Raw genomic sequence first — 23,564 nt, 5'->3', positions numbered from 1 at the left:
GTGGGCAATAGAGTAATACCTCGTCTTACGAACCTAATTGGTTCCCGGGGGAGGTTCGTAAGACGAAAAGTTTGTAAGACGAAACGTTGTTTCCCATGGGAAACAATGTAAAGTCAATTAATCCGTGCAACAACAAAAAACCCCGCAAAAAAAACGCTGCCACCCAGCTGTCACCATTTGAAACAGCCGGGGGGCTTCCCAGCAGCCTCCCGAACGCCGAACGCCAAACCCGAACTTCCGGGTTCGGCATTCAGGAGGCTGCTGAGAAGCCCCCACGGCTGTTTTAAAAGGCGACAGCCGGGCTGCGGGCCTTCCCAGCGGCCTCCCGAACACTGAACCCGGAAGTTCGGCAAAGGTTCGGGTTCGGGAGGCCGATGGGAAGCCCCGCAGCCCGGCTGTCACCTTCTAAAACAGCCAGGGGGCTTCCCAGCAGCCTCCTGAACCCGAACACCAAACCCGAACTTCCGGGTTCGGCATTTGGGAGGCCTCCGAGAAGCCCCCCCGCTGTTTTAGAAGATGACAGGCAGGCAGTGGGGCTTCCCAGCGGCCTCCCGAACCTGAACTTTTGCCGAACTTCCGGGTTTGGCATTTGGGAGGCCGCTGGGAAGTCCTGCCGCCCGGCTGTCACCTTTTAAAACAGCCGGGGGGCTTCTCGGAGGCCTCCCGAATGCCGAACCCGGAAGTTCCGGTTTGGCGTTCGGGTTTAGGAGGACGCTGGGAAGCCCCCCGGCTGTTTCAAAAAGTGACAGCCGGGCGGTGGGGCTTCTCAGCGGCAGCAGTGGCGGCGGGTTCGTAAGAAGAAACAAGATCATGTTTAAGGCATCTTAGTTCTAAGCTTTCTAGGCCCAGAATTGTAAGTCTAGTTTCGTACGGTATTCTGTTACGGCACAAGGAATGCAGGGCTCTTCTGGTGAAGTATCCCTGGACATTTTCAAGGGTGTTAATGTCTGAGATGCGAATGGGTTCCAAACAGATGAACTGTATTCGAGGATGGGTCTGGCAAAAGTTTTGTAAACTCTGGTAACTAGTGTGAGATTACCAGAGCAGAAGCTACGTAGGATTAAATTAACAATTCTTGAAGCCTTCTTGGCGAACTGTTGCAGTGGGCTTTGGCACTTAGGTCTTTTGTAATTAGTACTCCGAAGTCCTTAACTGAGTGGGGATTATCTGTGATAATTTGATTATTCAGTTTGTATTTGGAGTTCTGATTCTTTTTGCCGATGTGCAGGACAGAGCATTTGCTGGTTGAAATTTGGAGTTGCCATGTGTTAGACCAATCAGAAACAGAGTCTAGGTCTTTTTGAAGAGCAGTTGTGTTATCGATGTTGAAGAGTTTTACATCATCTGCAAAGAGAACACAGTTGCTTGTAATGAGATAGCAAAGGTCATTGATGTAGAGAATTAAGAGCGTTGGTCCCAGTACGCTACCTTGGGAGACACCGCTTTTAACAGGGACAGAGGTAGATATGGTGCTTCCTATTTTAACCACGTTGTCTGTTTGACAGGAATGCTGTAATCCAGCTGTGGAGGGCTCCTGAGATGCCATAGGATTTGAGTTTTAGGAGTAGTTTGTCGTCGACCACTGAATCAAAGGCTTTGCAGAAGTCAATATAAATTGCATCTATAGATTTTCCTTGATCAAGATGAGTAGTCCATATGTTTTTACAGTGGAGGAGCTGTAGGTTGCAGGATAGTTTTTTTCTGAATCCAAATTGTTTGTTAGAGAGCAGATTATTAGTTTCAAGGTGGAGGGTAATTGATTGGTTTATAATTGATTCCATGACTTTGCATGGGACATAGCATAGTGAAATTGGTCTGTAGTTATCAACAAGAGAAGGGTCTCCTTTTTTGAAGATGGGGATGACCATTGCTTTCCATTTGCATAACAAGTTCCTTTGTTAGGCAAATCTAACAAGAGTGCAAGAGGATTCTCAAACTGTTTACTAGCTCTCTTTGTAGTGCTGCCCCTTTGGGAATGAATTTTTTTGGATTCAATGGCTCCAATACCCACAGCTACTTAGTTTTACTAGAAGAATTCAGATCAGAGCCGAAACCTGTTCTCCCCCATCCAGACTTCAAAGCTTCCAGATACTGAAAGAACTCCATCTTATCAATGTAAGGCAGAAAAGTATAGTTGGATATCATCAACATTCTGATGAAGCCTCATATTGATGGATGACCCCAGTAAGTGCTTTCATGTAGATGTTAAATAGGAATGAAGTGATTGGACCCTGAAAGAATTCCAAAAAGCAGGAATCCCAGTCTTTACTTTTCCCCATTAGCATTGACTGGAATTAACCCTGGAGTATGCAGAACCATATCAACACGGCGCCTCCCTGATTCAAACCTCCTGAGCTGTTCCTGAAGGAAACCATGGTTGATAGCGTTGAAGATGTTGAGAAATCAGTAAGGGGCAGGATAAATTCATGGCCCACCAGAGGCAATTAATAGGCACATCCAATACCATGCCAGTGCTTCAAAGTTTGAATCCTGAGTGAAAAGATAATTTATTCCTTCATCCTGAGCTGCAATTCAATTGCATTCTTTGAAAAGATACACTGGAGATTATGGATTAAATTTGTCCAGTTCCTTTTGGTCCAGCATGAGAAAAGGATACACTAATTTCAAGATCAGCAGGACCACTTCATCTTGTAAAGAAGCATTAACTACCAAATGGACCCAACCATATCACTTCCCAGAAGGCTTTAACCAGCCATGATAGACACAGATCTAAAATACATATTGTATAGCCAAATTAATAGCTCTGAAGATCCTGTTCATTTCATCAGGCTAACAGGCTCAAATTCCTCAGACTTTGCTCAGGCAACTCCATAGGACCTAGTCAGTTCTACCTTCTCCAATAGATGCCAAAAGCATTATCAGAACAGCTCTGTAAATATTCCTCTGGCTGCTCCTTGTTCATGATAGGCTGGGCAACCTTAAAAAGAGTCACTGATCTACTTTGTGTGAAATCAACAACTACCCATACCCCATTATCTTCCTCGGAGACCTCAACCTACCACACATTAACTGGCCCTTAAATGAATGCAGCACGGAACCCATCCATTCTACTATATATAATACCGTCACCTATCTGGGACTCGACCAACTAGTAACTAACAATACCAGACTTGATAACTGTCTGGATCTCATTTTTTGCAACAGCAAAAGTGCAATATATGGCTTACAAATAACAACCATTTTCCAACAGCGACCACAACATGATAAACTTCAGTCTCAACCTAAGCCACACTATGATCCACCAAAATAATACAACACCAAAATTCAATTTCAAAAAAGTGAATTACGAACTCATTGAAGCCCACCTCTCAACATTAAACTGGAAAACTCTATTCTCTGAATGCTACACTACTGATGACCTCTACAACACATTCCTACTCGAAATGAAAATTATCATCAGACTTCATGTACCTCTAACATGTACTATAAACAAAAAAAAAATAACCTCCCCATCACAATAAGAAAATTACAAACAAGAAAAAAAATCTCTCTGGAGGAAAAACAAAAAAGGACAAGTTTCCAACTTCAAAAGCTGATATAAAAGCATGTGCAATCAAATAAAAGCAGAACAGCAAACAAGAGGAAAACTTACTACGCACCAAATCTAATAGAGCTTTCTACAACTTTGTCAACAATAAACTCAAAGACTCTAGACCTATCCCACTTCTTAAAGGACCCAACAATAAAGAATACCATGATGATTCATCCAAAGCCAACCTCCTCAACTCTTTCTTTGGCTCTGTCTTTGTTAACAGCAATGGCTCATCCCCCAATTTCATCAATCGAACCTCAAACTCCCTCAACGACCTAACCCAAATAGACTTCACTGAAGACCGAGTTGAAAAAGCATTATGTGACTTTAAACCTTCTCTGTCAGTTGGTCCAGATGGTCTATGTGCTTACTTCCTAAAAAAAGCTCTCTTCTGCCATAGCTGAACCACTAAGCATAATTTTCAAAAAATCAGAACCAGCACTCTTCCTAAGCTATGGTTGAAAGCAATGGTCATCCCCATTTTCAAAAAAGGAGACCCTTCTCTTGTTGATAACTACAGACCAATTTCACTATGCTGAGTCCCATGCAAAGTCATGGAATCAATTATAAACAAATCAATTACTCTCCATCTAGAAACTAATAATTTTCTCTCTAACAAACAATTTGGTTTCAGAAAAAAACTATCTTGCAATCTGCAGCTCCTCCACTGCAAAAATATATGGACAACTCATCTAGATCAAGGGAAATCCATACATGCAATTTATATCGACTTCTGCAAAGCCTTTGATTCAGTGGTCCACGACAAACTACTCTTAAAACTCAAATCCTGTAGCATCTCAGGATCCCTCCATAGCTGGATTACAGCATTCCTGTCAAACAGACAAAAAGTGGTCAAAATAGGAAGCACCATATCCACCCCGTCCCAGTTAAAAGCGGGGTTCCCCAAGGTAGTGTACTGGGACCAACGCTCTTAATTCTCTACATCAATTACCTTTGCTATCTCATTACAAGCAACTGTGTTCTCTTTGCAGATGATGTAAAACTCTTCAACACCATCGATAACACAACTGCTCTTCAAAAAGACCTAGACTCTGTTTCTGATTGGTCTAACACATGGCAACTCCAAATTTCAACCAGCAAATGCTCTGTCCTGCACATCGGCAAAAAGAATCAGAACTCCAAATACAAACTGAATAATCAAATTATCACAGATAATCCCCACTCGGTTAAAGACTTAAAGATTTAAGTGTCAAAGCCCACTGCAACAACATAGCCAAGAAGGCTTCAAGAGTTGTAAACCTAATCCTACATAGCTTCTGCTCTGGCAATCTCACACTACTTACCAGACCTTACAAAACGTTTGCCAGACCCATCCTCGAATACAGCTCATCTGTTTGGAACCCATATCGCATCTCAGACATTAACACCCTTGAAAATGTCCAAAGATACTTCTCCAGAAGAGCCCTTCACTCCTCCACTCGAAATAGAATACCCTACGAGACTAGATTTTCAATACTGGGCCTAGAAAACTTAGAACTAAGATGCCTTAAACAATATCTAAGTATTGCTCACAAGATCATATGCTGCAACATCCTGCCTGTTGGCGACTACTTCAGCTTCAACCACAATAACACAAGAGCACACAACAGATTTAAACTTAATATTAAGCGCTCCAAACTTGACTGTAAAAAATATGACTTCAGTAACCGAGTTGTCGAAGTGTGGAACTCATTACCAGACTCCATAGTGTCATCCCCAAACCCCCAACACTTTACTGTTAGATTATCTACAGTTGACCTATCCAGATTCCTAAGAGGTCAGTAAGGGGCGAGTACAAGTGCACTAAAGGGCCTTCCGTCCATTGTCCTATTACTCTCCTATATCTCTTATACCTTTCTTCTATTCCTATATCTCTTCTTCTATTCTTTCATTGATATGTTCTATTACTATATCTTCTTTTCTATTCTTTCTTAGATATATTTTACTATGAGTATCTCCTCTATAACCTTCATCGTGTATTTTTCTATGTGTGTGTGTGTGTGTGTGTATATATATACAGTGATCCCTCGATTTTCGCGATCTCGATCTTTGCGAAATGCTATATCGCGATTTTTCAAAAAATATTAATTAAAAATATTTTCCCACCCGATGACGTCACTCTCTTCCTTTCTCATCTTTCTTTCTCTCTCTCTTTCTCTATCTTGCTTCTTCCTCTCTCACACTCTCTTCCTCCCTCTCTCATCTCTTTCTTTCCTTCTCTCTCTTTCTCTATCTCTCCCCCTCTTGCTCTCGAGCGGCGGGCGAGCGGCGGGCGGGCAGCAGCGAGGAGCCGAAGATCGGGGTTTCCCCCTTTGCATGGGCGGCGGGGAAACCCCGATCTTCGGCTCCTCGCTGCTGCGGCGCTGCCGAGCAGATCAGCTGCTGGGCGGCCGAAGGTACCTTCCCTGGGTCTTCCCCGCCGCCCACGCAAAGGGGAAACCCCGATCTTCGGCTCCTCGCTGCTGCGGCGCTGCCGAGCAGATCAGCTGCTGGGCGGCGGAAGGAACCTTCTCTGGGTCTTCCCAGGTGCGGAAGTAAAAACACCATCTGCGCATGCGCGGCCATGGAAAAAAGGGCGCGCATGCGCAGATGGTGTTTTTACTTCCGCAACACTATATCGTGACAAAACAAACAAACAAAGAAACAAACAAAGAAACAAAGATTATTTTTGCCATCTTTCGCAGGAGCTAAGAGAGCAGCGTCAACTAAACAAAACTCTTCCTCCTGACCCAACATGCTAGGTCTCTGAAGCTGGTCTGACGCTTCTGGGACAAGTAGACCTTGCACTCCATGGTGTCGGCAATCGCTCCCAAGTAGAGCGGCCTGGTGGTGGAGACAAGATTGCTCTTCTCTAAAATAGAGAACCTGTGGTGTCAGAGGTTTTGGACCCTCAGGTCCTCCCGTGCTTAAAGAGCATGGAGGTCTGAATCAAAATGTCAATGTAGCTGTCAATAGTAAAGGTGAGGGACTGAGTTAATGTTGGGAAGACCTAGCAACAGAGGAATATTTTACGAAGTTACTGACAGATTAAGTCCAATCAGTGAGCAGATAAGGTCAATACATCCTATCCTGGATGCTATCTCCACCCACTATGGAGCAAGGGTCTTTTACCACCATTTTTCTAGGGATCCTTGTAAGTCCCAGCAGTCTGGGTCTAGCAGGCATGACAAGAGAAATAAGGAAAGATTACAGAAATTGATATTGATACTGATGGGAGATCTTGTCTGTTGGCTTCTGAGATCACAGAATGGCTTTCTGTTACTCTTCCTGTTCCTAAAGTTAATTTCTAATCTGGGAACTCAGGTGAAGATTCCAGATAATTCTCTCAATCTGGAAAACAGCTCAAGTGAAGTTAATTTCAAAAGAGATATTTAAAAATATACATTTCTAAAGTTAGCACCAAATTTTTATCTATGTAATTTTCTTACACTAAAATCTATGAAGTTATAGGGATAGATAACACATACCGTGCTTTTGTACAGCAGTGTGCAGCTGTCAATACTGTGCTGTTATTAAGTAAAGTTCCACCACAGAAATGGATAAATCCTCCACTATGTACATACTTTTGAAGGCTAACTTGCCATGGCCATGCCCCCTCCTCAGAGTTCTGTCCACCTATAATCCGACTCTCTGATATGCCTACAGCAGGCCTTATTCCGCATTCTAGAAATGAAATCACAATTGTTAGATGAGAGTTTATACATGCAAACTTTAGGGTTTCTTTGAATAGCCATACTTTTGAGTTGGCATTTTTGCTCATAAATCCATACAGTACACACATCTACAGGCACATAGTCAAAAAGAATCAAGAAGTTGATTTCAATAAATATTTTAAAACCATTTCTTAACATCATTGTACATAATTATTTGCTCTATTTCAGGGGTCTCAACCTCGCGGCCCATGGCCAACTCCGGCCCTCGGGACAATAGTTTGCAGCCGCCACCTCAATATCAAAGTTTAATGATAGTGCGGCCTGAATTTGATACAAATGGCACTTTTCAGTGTTGTGTGTGGAGCTGAATGAACCTACCAATCACGATGGGGTATATTGCTCTCGGAGGCGGGACATCAGCCGGGCTTATTGTGAACTTGCGCCATTACCCCAGGCTCAGAAGCGGAGGTGGCCGTCATTACACAACTAGACATGCTGAGGAGTATCAGATCCAGAGGCTTAAAGCACAGAAGGTTTCGTGGTTTTTTAGAGGAAATGGAGTCAGAATATGGGTATGTATTTTACTTCACCGAGGCATGTTGGCTCAGCAGGGGAAACATATTGAAGAGATTTTTTTGAGTTGAGAACAGAAGTGAAAACCTTCATGGAAAAAGATGGGGTTGCTGTTCCTGTGCTAAGTCATCCAAAATGGCTTATGGACTTAGCTTTTTTTTGTTGATATCAATACATGAGCTTAATGTACTGAACAAGAAGTTACAAGATCAGGACAACTTGTCAGTGCTGCATATGACAATGTGAGAGCATTCTCTACAAAACTTATGTTACGGAAAGCCCAGCTTTCCCAGACAAACCTTTGCCATTTCCCAGCATGAAAGGCACCCATGGATGCAGGCATACCATTCAGTGGTGAGGAGTATGTGGATGTAATTTTGAAGCTACAGGAGGAATTTGATCACAGATTTGCAGACTTCAAGACGAACAGAGCCACATTTCAGATTTTTGCAGACTACTTCTCCTTTGATCTGCAAGATGCCCCTCCTGTGCTTCAAATGGTTCTCATTGACCTGCAGTGCAACTCTGAATTCAAAGCCAAGTTCAGGGAGGTGTGTGGAAAAGCAGACAAGTTCGGGCAATTTTTGAGAGAATTGCCCCCCCCCCCCAGCTTCCCTGAGCTGTTCCGAATGTTCAAGCGGACCATGTGTCTTTTTGGGAGCACATACTTGTGTGAAAAGCTCTTCTCTACCTTGTACTTCAATAAGTCCAAGTACAGGTCCAGACTTACTGATGAGCATCTTTGAGCCCTACTGAGGGTCTCAACTGCTTCCTCCCTTAAGCCAAATGTGGCTCGGCTATGCGAGAGTAAGCGCTTCCAGATCTCTAACAGCCTCCCAATTATTTAAATAGATCTACTCCAAACATTACTAAGTCAGGGCTTAACTCAGCTACCTTATCTTAATAATGAACAGGACAATGTTACATTTCAGATTATACTTTTATAGATCTTTAAATTTAATATGGCTTTCTGGAAATATTTATTTTTTGCTATTTAAAATAAGATACAACAGGGAAGGGGCATCACCAACTGTGTGGCACTGCGGAGTTCCCCACACTCCGTTGGGAACCCCCGATATCCACACTACCAGGAGATCTGGTTCAGCTAGAACCGGGTCGGAACTGTTGGGATAATACCACTTTTGCTTGCACTGTCTTGTAAACACATCTCTATGGTAAGGTCACAATTAACTGACCAGTGAGTCACCTTTTGATGACCTAAAGGGGGCATGTGCTCTGTCAGCCTATTTCTCTTTCCATTATCCATTTTCTCTTTTAATATCATATATAGGTTGCCAAATTTCCTTTTTCAAGGATTTATTGATAGTGCTAATTCCAAATTGAAAATCTGCCTTATTATCTGCTTTACTGTCTATTATAGATAACTATAATGTCTATACTTAGCAAAGTTATTAGGCTCTTACTATCTAAAGCAGTGATGGCAAACCTATGGCACAGGTGGCACGCAGAGCCAAATCTGCTGGCACGCGAACCATTGCCCTAACTCAGCTCCAGTGTGCATGTGTGTGCCGGCCAGCTAATTTTTGGCTCACACAAAGGCTTTGGGAGGGCGTTTTTGGCTTCCAGAGAGCCCCCGGGGGGTGATTTTACCCTCCCTCAGCTCCAGGGAAGCCTTTGGAGCCCGGGGAGGGTGAAACCGAGCAGTGGGAGAAGATTGAAACCGAGCGGTGGGAGAAGAACTCGAACCGACCCTCCTTGTATGGCACCAATGGGTGAGAGCGACTGATGCCGAGGTGGCAGAGGGGAGGGATGATGGAACAGAAGCCAAGGTGAATCTGTCCATCGAGTAGAGCTGAGGACACCAAAGATGCTGAGGACGCAGGCCAGTGGGAGCGGTCGGCATCAGAAGATGATTGATGAAGCATGAGGAGCCAGGGATGTCAGCTAGTGAGAGTAGCCGATACTGGTACCGATGGGCGAGTAACAACAGCTGAACCTCCTGCCTGGTACCAGTGGGTGAGAGAGACTGGTGCTGAGGTGACAAGTGAGGCAGACAGCCAGGGGCAGAAGAAGGAAGCTGAGGCAAGCTGGAGCCACTGAGTGGAATCGTGGGCCGGTGGCAGCAGCCAACACCAAAAGACCGAGAGAGCAGAATGACCAGTGCCGGGGAGAAAGTGGAGGCCAAGGCGAGCAGGAGCCACTGAACAGAATCGAAGGCACTGGCTGGTGAGAATGACTGGTGCCAGAGAGACTGGGAGTGAGAAGCAATAGGATTGAACTGCCTAGGACTAACCTAAAGTCCAATCAGAACTGGATGTTTGTTTGTTTTTTTGGCTGGGGGTGATAATTAGTACCAAGAACTTTGTTTTATCACACCCACACCCACACACACCCATTTTCATCTTCCCATTTGGAAAACATCATTGGAGAATATCATTGAAGAAATTTGTGCCCCCAGTAAAAGACCTTATGACACAGCGGACTTAAGGAGGACATTTATTTAACCTTGACCTGAACTGATGAATTTGAACTGGTGATCTATTGGATTAGTTATTTTTTAGTCTAATTGATAATCAGTTATATTAACTGTTTTTTTAAATTTTGTATTTTGTTTAATCTTTTTATTGTTCTAATTTATTGTGGGGTAATTTTAGAAATGGATGTCTGGGATTGGATGGAGAGTATGTATGAGATGAATGGGTCTGATGTCATGAATGATAGGGTCAGCTTGCCTGGCGATGTAGAGGTGGGAGGGATGGGGGAGCCTATCTCTGGGGTGGCAGAGGGCCAGAATATTCCGGTTCTGCTGGAGAGAGGCAAATATGGTGGGAGACATGGGGTAGGCTGCTCTCAGGGAATGAGAGCCCGCTGTCTGAAAGTGATCCCTCGTTCCGGCCGCATGAGCTCAGCCTGGGGTGCTGGTGACGAGCGAAATCCTGACCCTGGGCTCAGGCTGTTGCTACTTAATGCCAGGTTGGTTGTAAATAAAGCTCTCCTCATCCAGGAAATGACCCTGGATGAGGAAGCCAATCTGGTATATGTGACTGAGACCTGGCTAGGCCCGGAGGGAGGAGTTCCTCTCTCTGAAATATGCCCAGCTGGGTTTCAGGTATGGCACCAGCCACGATCCCAGGGAATGGGGAGGAGTGGCTATTATAGCCAAGGAGACTTTTAGCCTACGCAGACTCGCTGCTCCTGAGATTGCGGGTTGTGAGTCCCTTCTTGTAAAATTGGACCTAGGTGGGTTTGTTGCTCACGTACCTGCTTCCCAGCTGCATGTCAACAGCCCTGCCTGCGCTGCTCGAGGAGGTAGCGGGGCTTGCAGTGGAGTTCCCTGGACTTATTGTCTTGGGGGATTTTAATCTGCCGTCGCTCAGTTAATCCTTTGGGTTAGCGCAGGAGTTCATGGCCACCATGGCAGCCATGGACCTGACCCAAGTAGTTCAGGGTCTGACTCATGATGGGGGGCACAGTCCCAACATGATATTTCTCTCGGAGCAGCTGAGGAATGATCTGAGACTAAGGGGCTTAGATGTTCTGCCCTTGTCATGGTAAGACCATTTTCTGCTATGGCTTGACTTCAAGGCTCCAATCCTTTCCCTGCAGGGAGGCAGAATCAATTAGGTGGTTCCGCCCCAGATGCCTGATGGACCCAGAGGGCTTTCAGAGGGTGCTTGGGGTTTTACCGGATTCACTCATACACAGTTCAGCAGAGTCCCTTACTGTGGCCTGGAACACGGCTGCGATGGAAGCTCTTGACCGGATTGTGCTGTTGCGACCTCTCTGTGGCACTAGACCCCGGAAAGCTCCTTGGTTTACCAAGGAACTCCGGGTGTTGAAACGCCAGAAGAAACGTCTAGAGAAGTGTTGGAGGAAAAGTAAATCTGAGTCTGATTGAACACTTGTAAGAGCTCATGTTAAGACTTACAAAGTGGCACTCAAGGAGGCAAGATGCGCGTATCATTTATTTATTATTTATTTATTATTTGGATTTGTATGCCGCCCCTCTCCGAAAACTCGGGGCGGCTCACAACAAGTGAAAAGACAATCCAATACATAATCCAATTAATTAAAATATTAATTGACTCCGAGTCTTCGGAGAGGGGCGGCATACAAATCTAAGTAATAAATAATAAATAAATAAATAAATTTAAGAAAAACCCCTATACTAACATACACACACACAAGCATACCATATATAAATTCAACGTGCCCAGGGGAAGATGTTTAGTTTCCCCATGCCTCCTTGATTGCATCAGCAGAATCCTGTCTGGCCGCCCTGTTTAGGGTGACCTGCTCCCTTCTAAATTGGGGGGGGGTTGGGTTTGGGGAGCCCTTGAAGGGTAGTGCTGAGTATTTTAACAGGTTTTTCACTGATAAAATTGCTCAGATTCAGACGGACTTTGACTCTGATTGGAATGCAGTGTCGGCTGACAATGAGTCAGTCGAGGTGACAGGGGCTTGTCTTTGTCCATCTGTCTTTTTTTTTTTTTTTTTTTTCAATTTTTTTTATTATTTTTCATAAAACAGACATACAGACGTACAAACATTAAACATAAAATGGGGATGTATTTCCCCGCTTCTTTTGAAAGTATACATTCAAATAGAAAAAAGAATACATAATCAAACATTTGTTAAATGTTAAAAAGTCTAGTAAAAAATTTTCAAATCTTAAATGCAATATTAGTACGGTATAAGTAAAAATGCTTAATATGTTATTTATGTGTAATATATTCATCTAATCAAACATTCAAACAAATCTCAATTGCTAAACATACATAAAACAAAATTTTTAATATATCGCTTGTGAGTAAACTACTATATCAAAATCATCAACAAATACATCTAATATTGTTATTACCTAAATAAAAACAAATCTATCTCTTATTTTTTCTTATCTAACCATTTATATATGTTGTTCCATGTTTCATAAAATTTTGTATCTTCTTGATCGTTTAATCGTCTTGTCATCATATCCATTTCGGCGCAATCTAATATTTTAGCTATAACTTCTTCTTTCTTGGGGATTTCCTCCCCCTTCCAGTTTTGCGCATATATTATTCTAGCCGCAGTTAATATGTGTATGATTAAGTAAAGAGTTTCCTTCTTATAAGTCTGATTGGTAATTCCTAATAAGTAAAATTCCGGGGTGTTATCCATGTCATATTTTAATATTTCTTTTAATATCTTCTCAATCATCTTCCAATAAGTTTTAGCTTTGCTACATGTCCACCATTGATGGTAATAAGTTCCTATATCTTTCTTGCATTTCCAACACAGTGGGGATGTTTTAGGAAACATTTTAGCTATCCTGTTTGGTGGAAGGTGCCATCTATAAAACATTTTAATTTGGTTTTCTTTTAATGAAACTGACTTGGTCATTTTCCAATTATTAATCCAGACTTTTTCCCAAGTATCTATATCTATTTCCTTACCTATATTTCTGCACCATCTTATCATGGTATCTTTTAGAGTCAACTCTATATTTTTGTGAGCGATAAGAAATTTATATATTTTCCCTATCATTTTTACTGAATTATTAATAATTAAATGACTTAGCAAATTCTTACTTTTATTAAAAGTGTAAAGAGTTATATCCTTCTGGTATCTGGATCGAATCTGGGCATAATGCCACCAATCTATTATTATCCCTTCTTCTTGTAGTTTATTCCTAGGCTTTAGCTTCATCTGATCATTTAATAATTCTTTATATCTATAAAATATTTTCGTGTCTTTTATAGATTTTGGGTGTATTATTGCTTCTAGGGGGGCTATCCATTCTGGGACATTTAAGAAGTGATTTTTCTTTATGTCCTTCCAAACCTCTAGTAAATACTTCCTTAATGTGTGTCTTTTAAAATATGAGTGATTTTTTTCCTTGTCATACCATATAAATGCATGCCAACCCAGCATAAGATCATGTCCTTCTAAATTTAATATTCTTTTATTCTCTAAGGTTATCCAATCTTTAATCCATGTTAAGGCGGCGGCCTGATAATATAATTTCCAGTTTGGAAGACCAAATCCTCCTCTTTCTTTAATGTCTTCCAAACAGTTTATTTTTATTCTTGCTTTTTTCCCTTGCCATATAAATTTTTTAACTAAGTTTGTCAAAGTTTTAAAGAAAGTTCCCCCTGGGTTTATTGGAATTACCTGAAAGAGAAATAAAACCTTAGGCAGAATATTCATCTTGATTGTGGCAATTCTTCCTAAAAATGATATTTTCAGGTTATTCCATGTTTCTAAATCTTTTTTAATTTCTGATAATAATTTTATGTAATTATCATTTTTTAAAGTTATTGTTTTCGCTGTTAAATTTATTCCTAAATATTTTACTTTCTTTACGGTTTTTATTCCAGAAATATTTTCTAATTTAGTTTCTTGTATTTTATTCATATTTTTGGTTAAGAAAGAAGTTTTGCTTTTATTTATCTTTAAACCTGCTACCTTTCCGTATTGTTCAATAGTTTGCAATAAGGAAGGAACAGTTGTTATCGGTTCTTCAATTATAAACGTTAAGTCATCTGCAAAAGCTTGGAGTTTGTAAGTTTCGTCTCCTATAGTTAAACCTTTTATTTCGGAATCCGCTCTTATTTTAATTAATAAAGTTTCAAGTGTCATAATAAATAACAATGGTGATATAGGACATCCTTGACGAACTCCCTTGTTTATATCAAGTGCTTGTAATTGGTTATTATTTAATATTATTTTAGTCGTTTGTTTTGAGTATATAGTATCTATTAAATTAACAAATTTTGAGCCAAATCTCATTTTATTTAATTGCATTTTTATAAATGTCCAGTTAACGTTGTCAAAGGCCTTTTGAGCATCTAAGAACATTAAGGATGCTGTCTTATCTGGGTGTTGTTCATAGTATTCTAATGTGTTTATTACTGTTCTAAGGTTATTTTTAATTTGTCGCCCTGGTAGAAATCCATTTTGGTCTTGATGTATTATTCCATTTATAATTCTTTTAAGTCTATCTGCATAAATGGCAATAAATATTTTATAATCTACATTTAATAAAGATATGGGTCTATAATTTTTGATTTTTAGTGGGTCAGTGCCGGATTTATGTATTAAAGTTGTCAGCGATTCTGACCAAGATTTCGGAATTTTACCCTCAAGTCTACATAAATTAAAAATTTCTAACATATAGTTTCTTATTATTTCATTGTCTATCTTATACCATTCTGCCGGTATAGCATCCGGACCAGTGGCCTTATTGTTTTTCTGTTTTTTAATTATAGTTAGGAGTTCTTCCATTGTTATTGGACCATCCAACATAGTCTGTTGATCTTCTGTTATTTGTGGTAATTTTGAGGCCTGTAAGTAATTAAAAACCTCATCTTCACTAACATTGTCTTTGGCATAAAGATCTTTATAAAAATTATAAACAATGTCCGCCTTTCCTTCTGTATCATATTTTATTGTACCATCTTTGTCTTCTAATTTTTTTATCAATTTGGATTGACTCTGCTTTCTAAGTTTATATGCTAACCATCTGCCTGGTTTATTTGCATGTTCAAAATAATGTTGTTTTGCTCTTTTAATTTTTTCAGTTATTTGATTTTGTTCTATAATTCTAATTTTATGTTTAATTACATTTATTTCTGTTTTAAAGTCTCTGTTCTTGGTGTGTTGCTGCGATGCAAATTCCAATTGTTTTAATTCATTTATTAATTGTACGTACTTTAATTTATTTTCCTTATTGTATTTTGCTGTATAAGATATTGTTAACCCTCTTATATAAGCTTTGAGTGTATCCCATATATTCTGTGGAGTGGTGTCTGGGGTTTTATTAATTTCAAGAAATATTTTTAATTCCTTTTCAATCCAATCTTTATATTTCTTATCATTTAGTATATTTTTATTCATCCGCCAGATATTCTGTTTGTTGTTCCTTCTTATATAAACCACTATTGGGTTGTGGTCAGCCCATGTATTAACATCTATCTCTACTTCCCTTATTTCTTCTGCGACCATTTTTGATGTCCATACCATGTCTATTCTTGTCCAGATTTTGTGGGGATTAGAATAAAACGTAAATTGTCTTTTATGGGGGTGTCTTTCCCTCCATATATCATTTAGCAATAATTCTGTTTTCATTTTTTGGAAAGTACTAGGTAGTAGATTTCTTTTTGTTTTTTTCCTTTTATTATGACTCCCTCCCCCTGAATGGTCTAATTGCCTATTCACAATAGCATTAAAATCACCTATTATTAATACATTCTCAATAGCTAAATCTATTATTATTTGATGTAAATTTTTATAAAATGTCATTTGGTCTTCATTGGGAGCATAAATAGAAACAACCACTATAGGTCTAGGTTCAATATCAACTTGTACAATCAATATTCTACCATCATTATCCTTATATATCTGTTTGGAATTTATAGAATTCTCTACATACATCACCACACCTCTTTTTTTTTGATCTGCTAATGCAGCATACATTTTTCCAATTTTGGGATTCAACAATAATTTTTGGTTATCTTTTTTGATATGTACTTCTTGTAATATTGCAATTTGAGCATTTTGATTTCTGATTTTAGAGAAGATTTGTTTCCTTTTCCTTGGTTCATTAAGTCCGTTAACGTTTACCGAAAAGATCTTTAGATCTTTAGTTGTTGTCATTTAGTGGGTTTTTTGGTTTCTCGCTGAGGCTGAACTCTTCTTATAGCACCTTGGTCCTGCTCTATTACTTGAGCTGTGGCCCCCAATAGTTCCTCTTGTTGGATTGCTAGTATCTCCCCTGGTTGGTGTTGTGCTGGTTGTTGTTGAGCCTCTTGTTGTTTATCTGAAAAGTCCATGTGGCTGATGCCACTATTTTCAAAGAAATACCTAGCTTGTTCTACATTTTCCAGCTTGTATCTTGTAGAACGCCATGTCAGAGAGAGACCTTGTGGGATTAACCAACGATAGGTTATATTTTCTTTGATCAAAATTCTGGTAAGAAACTGGTAATCTCTTCTGCTCTCTCTGACACTTCTTGGAACTTGTTTTAATATTTTTATTTCCACTCCTTGATGTTGGAGTTTGGAGTTTCTTGCCCAATGGAGTATGTCATCTCGCAAAGTTTTCCTGGTGAATTTGATATGAATCTCTCTTGGAAGATTGTGGCGACGGATGTAACTATTCGAAGTCCTGTAAACTTCATCGATTTCTTTCACTAGCGCAGCAGGATCCTCCTGGAGTATTCCTCCAATCGTTTCCGCCATAGTCATTTTTAAATCTTCATCTTTTTCCTCTTTCATGTTCTGAAATCGTAGTCCATACGAAGCACGTTGCATCTCCAGCTGAATAATTGATTCATCATGTCTTCTGTGTCTTGCATCAGCTCTCCCTTCGAGATAATCAATTCTTTTTGCGTTTTTGTCGGATTTCTCTTCAACCTTTTTCACTCGATCATCACTTTCTTGTAGTGCTTGTTGGATCACCTTTATCTGGTCTTTCACCTCGCCCATATCAGCTTTCAGTTGGGCCATCTCCTTTTTAAATTCTGCCAAGTCTGCTTTTATAGCTTCCCTTTGTTGTGTTGCATCCTCTTTTATAGCCTCTCTTTGTTGGGTGGCATTCTCTAGAGATTTAAAGATAGAGTCCTGCATATTGTTTAAAGTTTCTTGTAATGTTGCAAAGTTGGGCTGCGTTGTTTTGTCTTTTTCTTTATCCTTGGAAGACATAGCTGAGGCCTGGTGCGTCGGGGAAGGACGTGGGGACACTTGTGGAGAAGAGATTGTTGCAGTAGGTTGTTTTTTGACTGTTTTAAGAACGGTTGAAGAAGTTGACATTATCAATTTTGGATCCGCTGTTTAGAATTTGAATTAATTTAAATCAATCTAAATTTATATATAGTGAAAAGGAGAAAATTTCTATAAATTCCAAATCTATTCAATCTGTTTTATTAGCGGTTACGCTTAAATTATAACTATTCAATTATCAAGAAAATTCAAAATTCAAAATCCAATATATATTGTTATTAATTGTTTTAAAAATTTAAAAATTTAAAGATATAATAACTCAGGAAACAAATATAAAACTTTTAGGAATAGAAAACCAATAAAAGTTAAAAATAAATGGTCTAATAAAAAGACAAAATAAATGACAGCAAAGAAAGAGTAATAACTATTTGTCCATCTGTCTGGGAGCAGTTTGACCTGGTAACACCTGACGAAGTGGACAAGACTATTGGAGCTGTGAGTTCCGCCATCTGTTTACTGGACCCGTGTCCCTCCTGGCTGGTTTTGGCTAGCAGGGAGGTGACATGGAGGTGGGTCCTGGAGATTGTCAATGCTTCTTTGAGGGGGGTTCCTTTCTGGCTCCCTACACGGAGGCACTCATTCACCCCCTCCTCAAGAAGCCATCCCTGGACTCAGCTGTACTTAACTACAATCCAGTCTCCAAACTTCCCTTTATGGTGAAAGTTGTTGAGAAGGTAATGTCGCTCCAGCTCCAATGGTCCTTGGAAGAAGCCGATTATTTAGGCCCTCAGCAGTCAAGATTCAGGCCTGGCTACAGCATGGAAACTGTTTTGGTCACGCTGATGATCTCTGGCGGGCCCGGGATAAGGGTTTATCCTCCATCCTGGAGCTTCTTGACCTTCAGTGGCTTTCGATACCATCGACCATGGTATCCTTCTGCGCTGGCTGGAGGGATTGGGAGTGGGAGGCACTATTTTACGGTGGTTCTCCTCCTACCTGTGGAGGAGTGGCAATCATTGTCCAGAAGAGTCTTAGTCCTCGCAGGATCCCTGCTCCCAAGATTGTAACCTCTCTGCAGCGATGGACCCAGAAGAGCTCCTTGGTTTGCTGAGGAGCTCTGGGAGATGAAGCACCAGAAAAGACTGTACACTATTAAGAGCCATTACTAGGACTTAGCTAGTGGCGATACAGGCAGCAAAATTTTACCTACGGGACTGTCTCCAACCTCACGTATCCCAGTGACCGGTCAGAGTCCATAGAATCCCACAGTCGACTTCATGTATCCCACAAAGTTGGCCTCACGTATCCCACAGAATTGGCCTCAAGTATCCCAGCAGCCAGTCAGAGCCCACAGAGTGCCCCTTCTCCAGATCCTGTCAACCAAGCAATGCCGGCTGGTGGGCCCTCTGGAACCAACTCCCCCTGAAGATTTGCACTGCCCTCTCTCTCCTGGCCTTCCAGAAGGCCTTAAAAACTTACTTGTGCTGGCAGGCCTGGGGTTGTTGAGCTTTAACATTTTACTCCGGCTGTTAATTTGAAGTTGATTGGGATATGAATGAGCGTTGAGTGTGTGGTTTTTAAATGGGTTTTTTATATTATTAATTGAGTTTTAAAATTATTTAATATTGGACTTTGAATTTGTTTCTGTATTCTGTACTTTTATATGTTGTCAGCTGCCCCAAGTCCTCGGAGAGGGGTGTCATATAAGTCCAATCAAATAAATAAATAAAATAAAACAAGTCTCTCCTTGTGAGACTGGAATCAGGGGTTCAGTTGGGTTTCTTACTAACGTACCTGCCTACCAGCTGCATTGCAACATTTCTGCCTGCACTGCAAGAGGCGGTAATTGGGCTGGTGGTAGACTTCCCCAAGCTTATGGTTCTGGGGGAGTTCAATTTACTGTCGCTCAGCAAATCCTCAGATGCAGCGCAGGAGTTCATAATTTATATGGCAACCATGGACCTGATCCAAGTAGTTCAGGGTCCAACTCATAGAGGGACACACACACTCGACTTAGTGTTTCTCTCGGGACAATGGAGTAATGATCTGGTATTAAGGGGTATAAATATTTCTCCCTTGTCATGGTCAGATTATTTCCTGTTTAGGATGGACTTTAAGACACCAATCTTCCACTGCAGGGATGCGGAGCCAATTAAGTGGTTCTGCCCCAGACACCTAATGGACCCAGAAGGGTTCCAGAGGGAGCTTGGGGAAATATCTGACTTTCTTGCTCACAATCCAGCTCAGTCCTTAGGGACTGCCTGGAACAAGGCATCATCAGGGGCTCTGGACTGGATTGCGCCTTTGCAACCTCTCTGCGGCAAAGGATCCAGGAGAGCTCCTTGGTTTGCTAAGGAACTCTGGGAGGTGAAGCACCAGAAGAGACGTCTAGAGAGGCACTGGAGAGCTAGTAAATTTGAATCTGGCTGGATACTGTTAAGGGCTTTTATTAGGACTTAGCTAGTGACGATATGGGTGGCAAATGTTCACATTATGTAGCTCTGCCCAACTTCCGACCCTCTCTGCTTCTACTATAAGAGGCTTGGACCTCATGCTCCCCTGACAATTGATGTGTGTGCCTGTGGCCATGTTGTCTGTTAAGACAAGGACATGGCAGTTTGACACAAGAGGATGAAAATGTTGTAGAGCTGAGGACACTACATGAAGCAAAGAAATTGCCAAAAACCAGTGAAATCTCTCACATGAGAGATTAGGTTTTTGCACATGTAGCACGTGCACCAGTAGCGCCGGCAAGAGGCAGCCCTTCCATGGCCTGTGAAGAAGGATAATTATTCCTTGCTCCTTTACATTTACCCCCTCCACCTTCACTCTTCCACCCCAATTCTTCTCTTATTCTTTGCACTTTACATTTATCCCTTCCACTTCCACTCTTCCACCACCTTCCCTTCCTTCTCCCAACAAGCACAGCACCTTCCCCAAAGCAGCACCTCAACCAAAGCCCCCAAGCCCCTGCACTGATTGGCTGGCTGTGAACTGTCCCAGGCGGCCAAATGCCTGATGCAAACTGTACTTCCATGAATGGGCCACAACGAAGAGACAGGGTTAGAGGGCAAAAGCAGCACCTCGCCCAAAGCCCTGAACCTACCTCACCGATTGGCTACGAATTGTTCCAGGTGGCCAATGCCCGATGCTAACTGTACTTTGACAAATAAGCCGTGGCGAAGGGACTGGGATGGAGGGGGCATGTGCCAAGGCTAAAGGATGGGGAGGGCCAGCCAAGAAGAAAATCTTTTGGATAATAACGCAGATGTGAAACCCTGGACGAGAAACAGGCACACCCAATGGTATGAGCTGAAAAGTCCTAAATCCTATTAAATGGTAGGTCCATATAGGAGAACATTGCAATAATTCAATTGTTTTTGAAAAACAGTAGACTTTAGAATATAATATTACAGAATGACTACTAAACAGAGAAATCTTTACACAGCTATAAGGCGACTTTTAAGATTACTTCAGCTGGCATGGGCTTAAATGACTTGTTAGGTTCTTGTTTATATTCCAGGGTTTGACAGTTTGCATGCAAAACAAATTTTCAATCTTTCATTCTTGATATCATGGAAATAAGGTCATGAGGTTTTGGTACCAGGTTTTGATAAAACAGTGGTATTGCCCCTTCAGATAGGAGCTTCACTCAGACTTAGCACTGGGTCCTGGACTCATTGACTGTCATGGAGTCTCTCTATTATTCTACCACTGGAGATTTCAATAACTGAGCATAAATTTGTTATCTTGTTTGCAATATATTTCTGTTTAAATCTGTCCACTAAACTTTAAGCTTTAAAACTTGTTACTTACTGGTGTGTTTATGTCTCTGGATCCTCAAAGAATCAATTATCTGGCATTTGACATTTCCCAACACTTAGCAATAGAGAAATTGATTAAAAACTGTATTTATTATTCCACATTCCTGGACATAAATCTCAGAAAGGGGCTTTCAAACACCAACAAGCAATCATAAAACAGAACAAATAAATAAATCCCACCTCCCTCCAGATCTTTTCTCCAGAGCAGTTAGCAGTCATGTAGCAAAGGGAAATATCTCATTTCTATAGTGCTTCTCATTGATCTTTTTCTTTTTCTTCAAAATTACCCTTCAGTTGCCAAATCTCCTACAATGTGGGTTTTTTAAATTAGCCTCATAAATCCAATCTAGCTACATCTGTTCTCTTGCTAAACACAGTCTCAGGAAACCAATACGTGAGCACAAATCCAAACCCCATTTTTATAGTAAAGCCCAATTCCTTAAAATATAATAGACTTTAGTGGAAATCCAACCACATACCTCTGCCTTAATGTATTTGAAACTATTTCAGCATCAGGCTGATTCTGAATGGACTTGGAAATTACTGTATTTTTCGGTGTATAAGATGCACCTTTTAACTTCAAAAAGGTGCGTCAAAAATGAGTGTGTCTTATACACCGAACATTGGAGGGCAGTCAGCAGCAGCGGTGGCTGTCCCCAAGGCCGCCCGGCAGTCCTTGGCTGGAGGCCGGCGGCTCGACCCCGGGGGTGAGTGGAGCACGTGGCAGCTCTACTCCATCAGCCGCCACCCCAATCTCCCGCCTTCGGGGGCTCATTTGGGAGGGTGCAGCGGTCGGCAAAGGCACTCCGAGCAGAGGGCACCAGCTTTGGAATTCCCGAGCTGAGGCAGCTTTGCTCAGAGCATCTTCACTGACCACTGCGTCCTCCCAAAGACGCCTCTAAAGGCGGGAGATTGGGGTGGTGACTGATGGAGCTGAGCCCTGTCCCACCGGATGATCGAAGCCCCCCTGCGGGCTCCTCCGCACGTTGGATGCGTTGAGGGGATGCCCACCCACTTCTTCAAAGCTGCGGCAGGCTTCCTCCTGGTGTCCCTGCTGGCACCGCCCACAGTTCAGATGCCCATCTTGGAAGCCCAGGATCCGCGTGCAAGGCTGAAAAACGATGCCGCCTCAGGAGCAGCCTTGGCATGCTGTCCTCTAGCCCGGGAGCTGCCTTTCTGGATGACTGAGCTTATCTGGCATGAGCAGATGGAAGGAGACGGCTTACTTCGCCCAGCGAGGGAAAGAGGCAAGGTAGTGCTGGAAGAGGAGGAGTGGGGGCATAGCCACAGGTTGCTTTCCCTTTACCTGCCAGCCCGCCCTGGAATTTCTGCTGACCCCTGGGGCGGTGCAGCTGCATCCCGTTTTATTTCCCCTAGGTTTTGGGGTGGGGAAGGGAGCCATTATTTCTCTCCAACCCTCCATCTCCCTCTCCACTTTCTTGCCCTCCTTGGGAAACTTTTTCATCCAGGAGGTAAAGTGAGCTACACACACACACACACACACACACACACACACACGTGGCAATGTTTTCCAACCTCGGCAAGCAGTGTGTGTGTGTGTGTAGCTCACTTTTTCTCCTGCATGAAAATGTTTCCCAAGGAGGGCAAGAAAGTGTGGGAGGGGGGATGGAGGGCTGCAGAGAAATAATGGCTCCCCTCTCCGCCCCAAAACTTTGGGGAAATAAAACACCTACCTGATCCAACAGAGGTGGATACTATAGTTGCTTCCCCTCAAGATGCGAGGAGAAATGCTCGAAAGATTTTTTTATTGGCACCATTCTCACCTGGAAAAGGGCAGCGCTGCAGCCAAAACTCAACCTTGGAGGAAGTTCAGTACGCAAAACAGAGGGGGGGGGGGAGGCAGCATTTTTTCAGTGTCATCACTGTGCCATAATAAATCCATCCCGGTCTTTAATGCTAAAACACCCAGGACAAAAAGTTTTCCTGAGCGTGGGAACGCTCTGCCTTGGGGAGAGCGATATTTTATTTTCGGTTTGCACAACTTCCGAATATGGATCAACTGGAATTTCTACCCAGTCTGGTTGGAATTTTTGTCAAATGACCTTCTAGTACCCAGTTCATAACAAGAGAAAAAATATACATGGTTGGCTCAGGAATTCTGGGAGCTGAAGTCCACAAGTCATAGAAGAGCCAACTTTGCCTACCCCTGTCCTACACCATTTGGTTCAGAATTCTTTTTTTCTTGTTTTCCTACTCTAAAATCTAGGTGCATTGAATATACCCATGCGTCTTATACACTTAAAAATACAGTAAGTGGGATTGGGCCTGGCTGGTATAG

At 41.9% G+C, this 23,564-nt stretch overlaps 1 protein-coding gene across 1 annotated transcript in view; it reads right to left on the bottom strand.

Moving 5' to 3' along the window:
* LOC139161420 (transmembrane protease serine 12-like) overlaps window positions 1-23,564 on the bottom strand; it is a 46,211-nt gene that overhangs the window by 20,563 nt on the left and 2,084 nt on the right. The window contains exon 2 of the mRNA XM_070740518.1: window positions 7,021-7,216. Coding sequence (XP_070596619.1) covers window positions 7,021-7,216 — 196 coding nt within the window. The remainder of the gene's footprint in view (window positions 1-7,020; window positions 7,217-23,564) is intronic.

This window comes from Erythrolamprus reginae, chromosome 2, assembly GCF_031021105.1.
Source record: "Erythrolamprus reginae isolate rEryReg1 chromosome 2, rEryReg1.hap1, whole genome shotgun sequence".
NCBI lineage: Eukaryota > Metazoa > Chordata > Lepidosauria > Squamata > Dipsadidae > Erythrolamprus > Erythrolamprus reginae.
The sequence above is the reverse complement of the archived record's forward strand: the minus strand, read 5'-3'. Positions and strand labels throughout refer to the sequence as shown.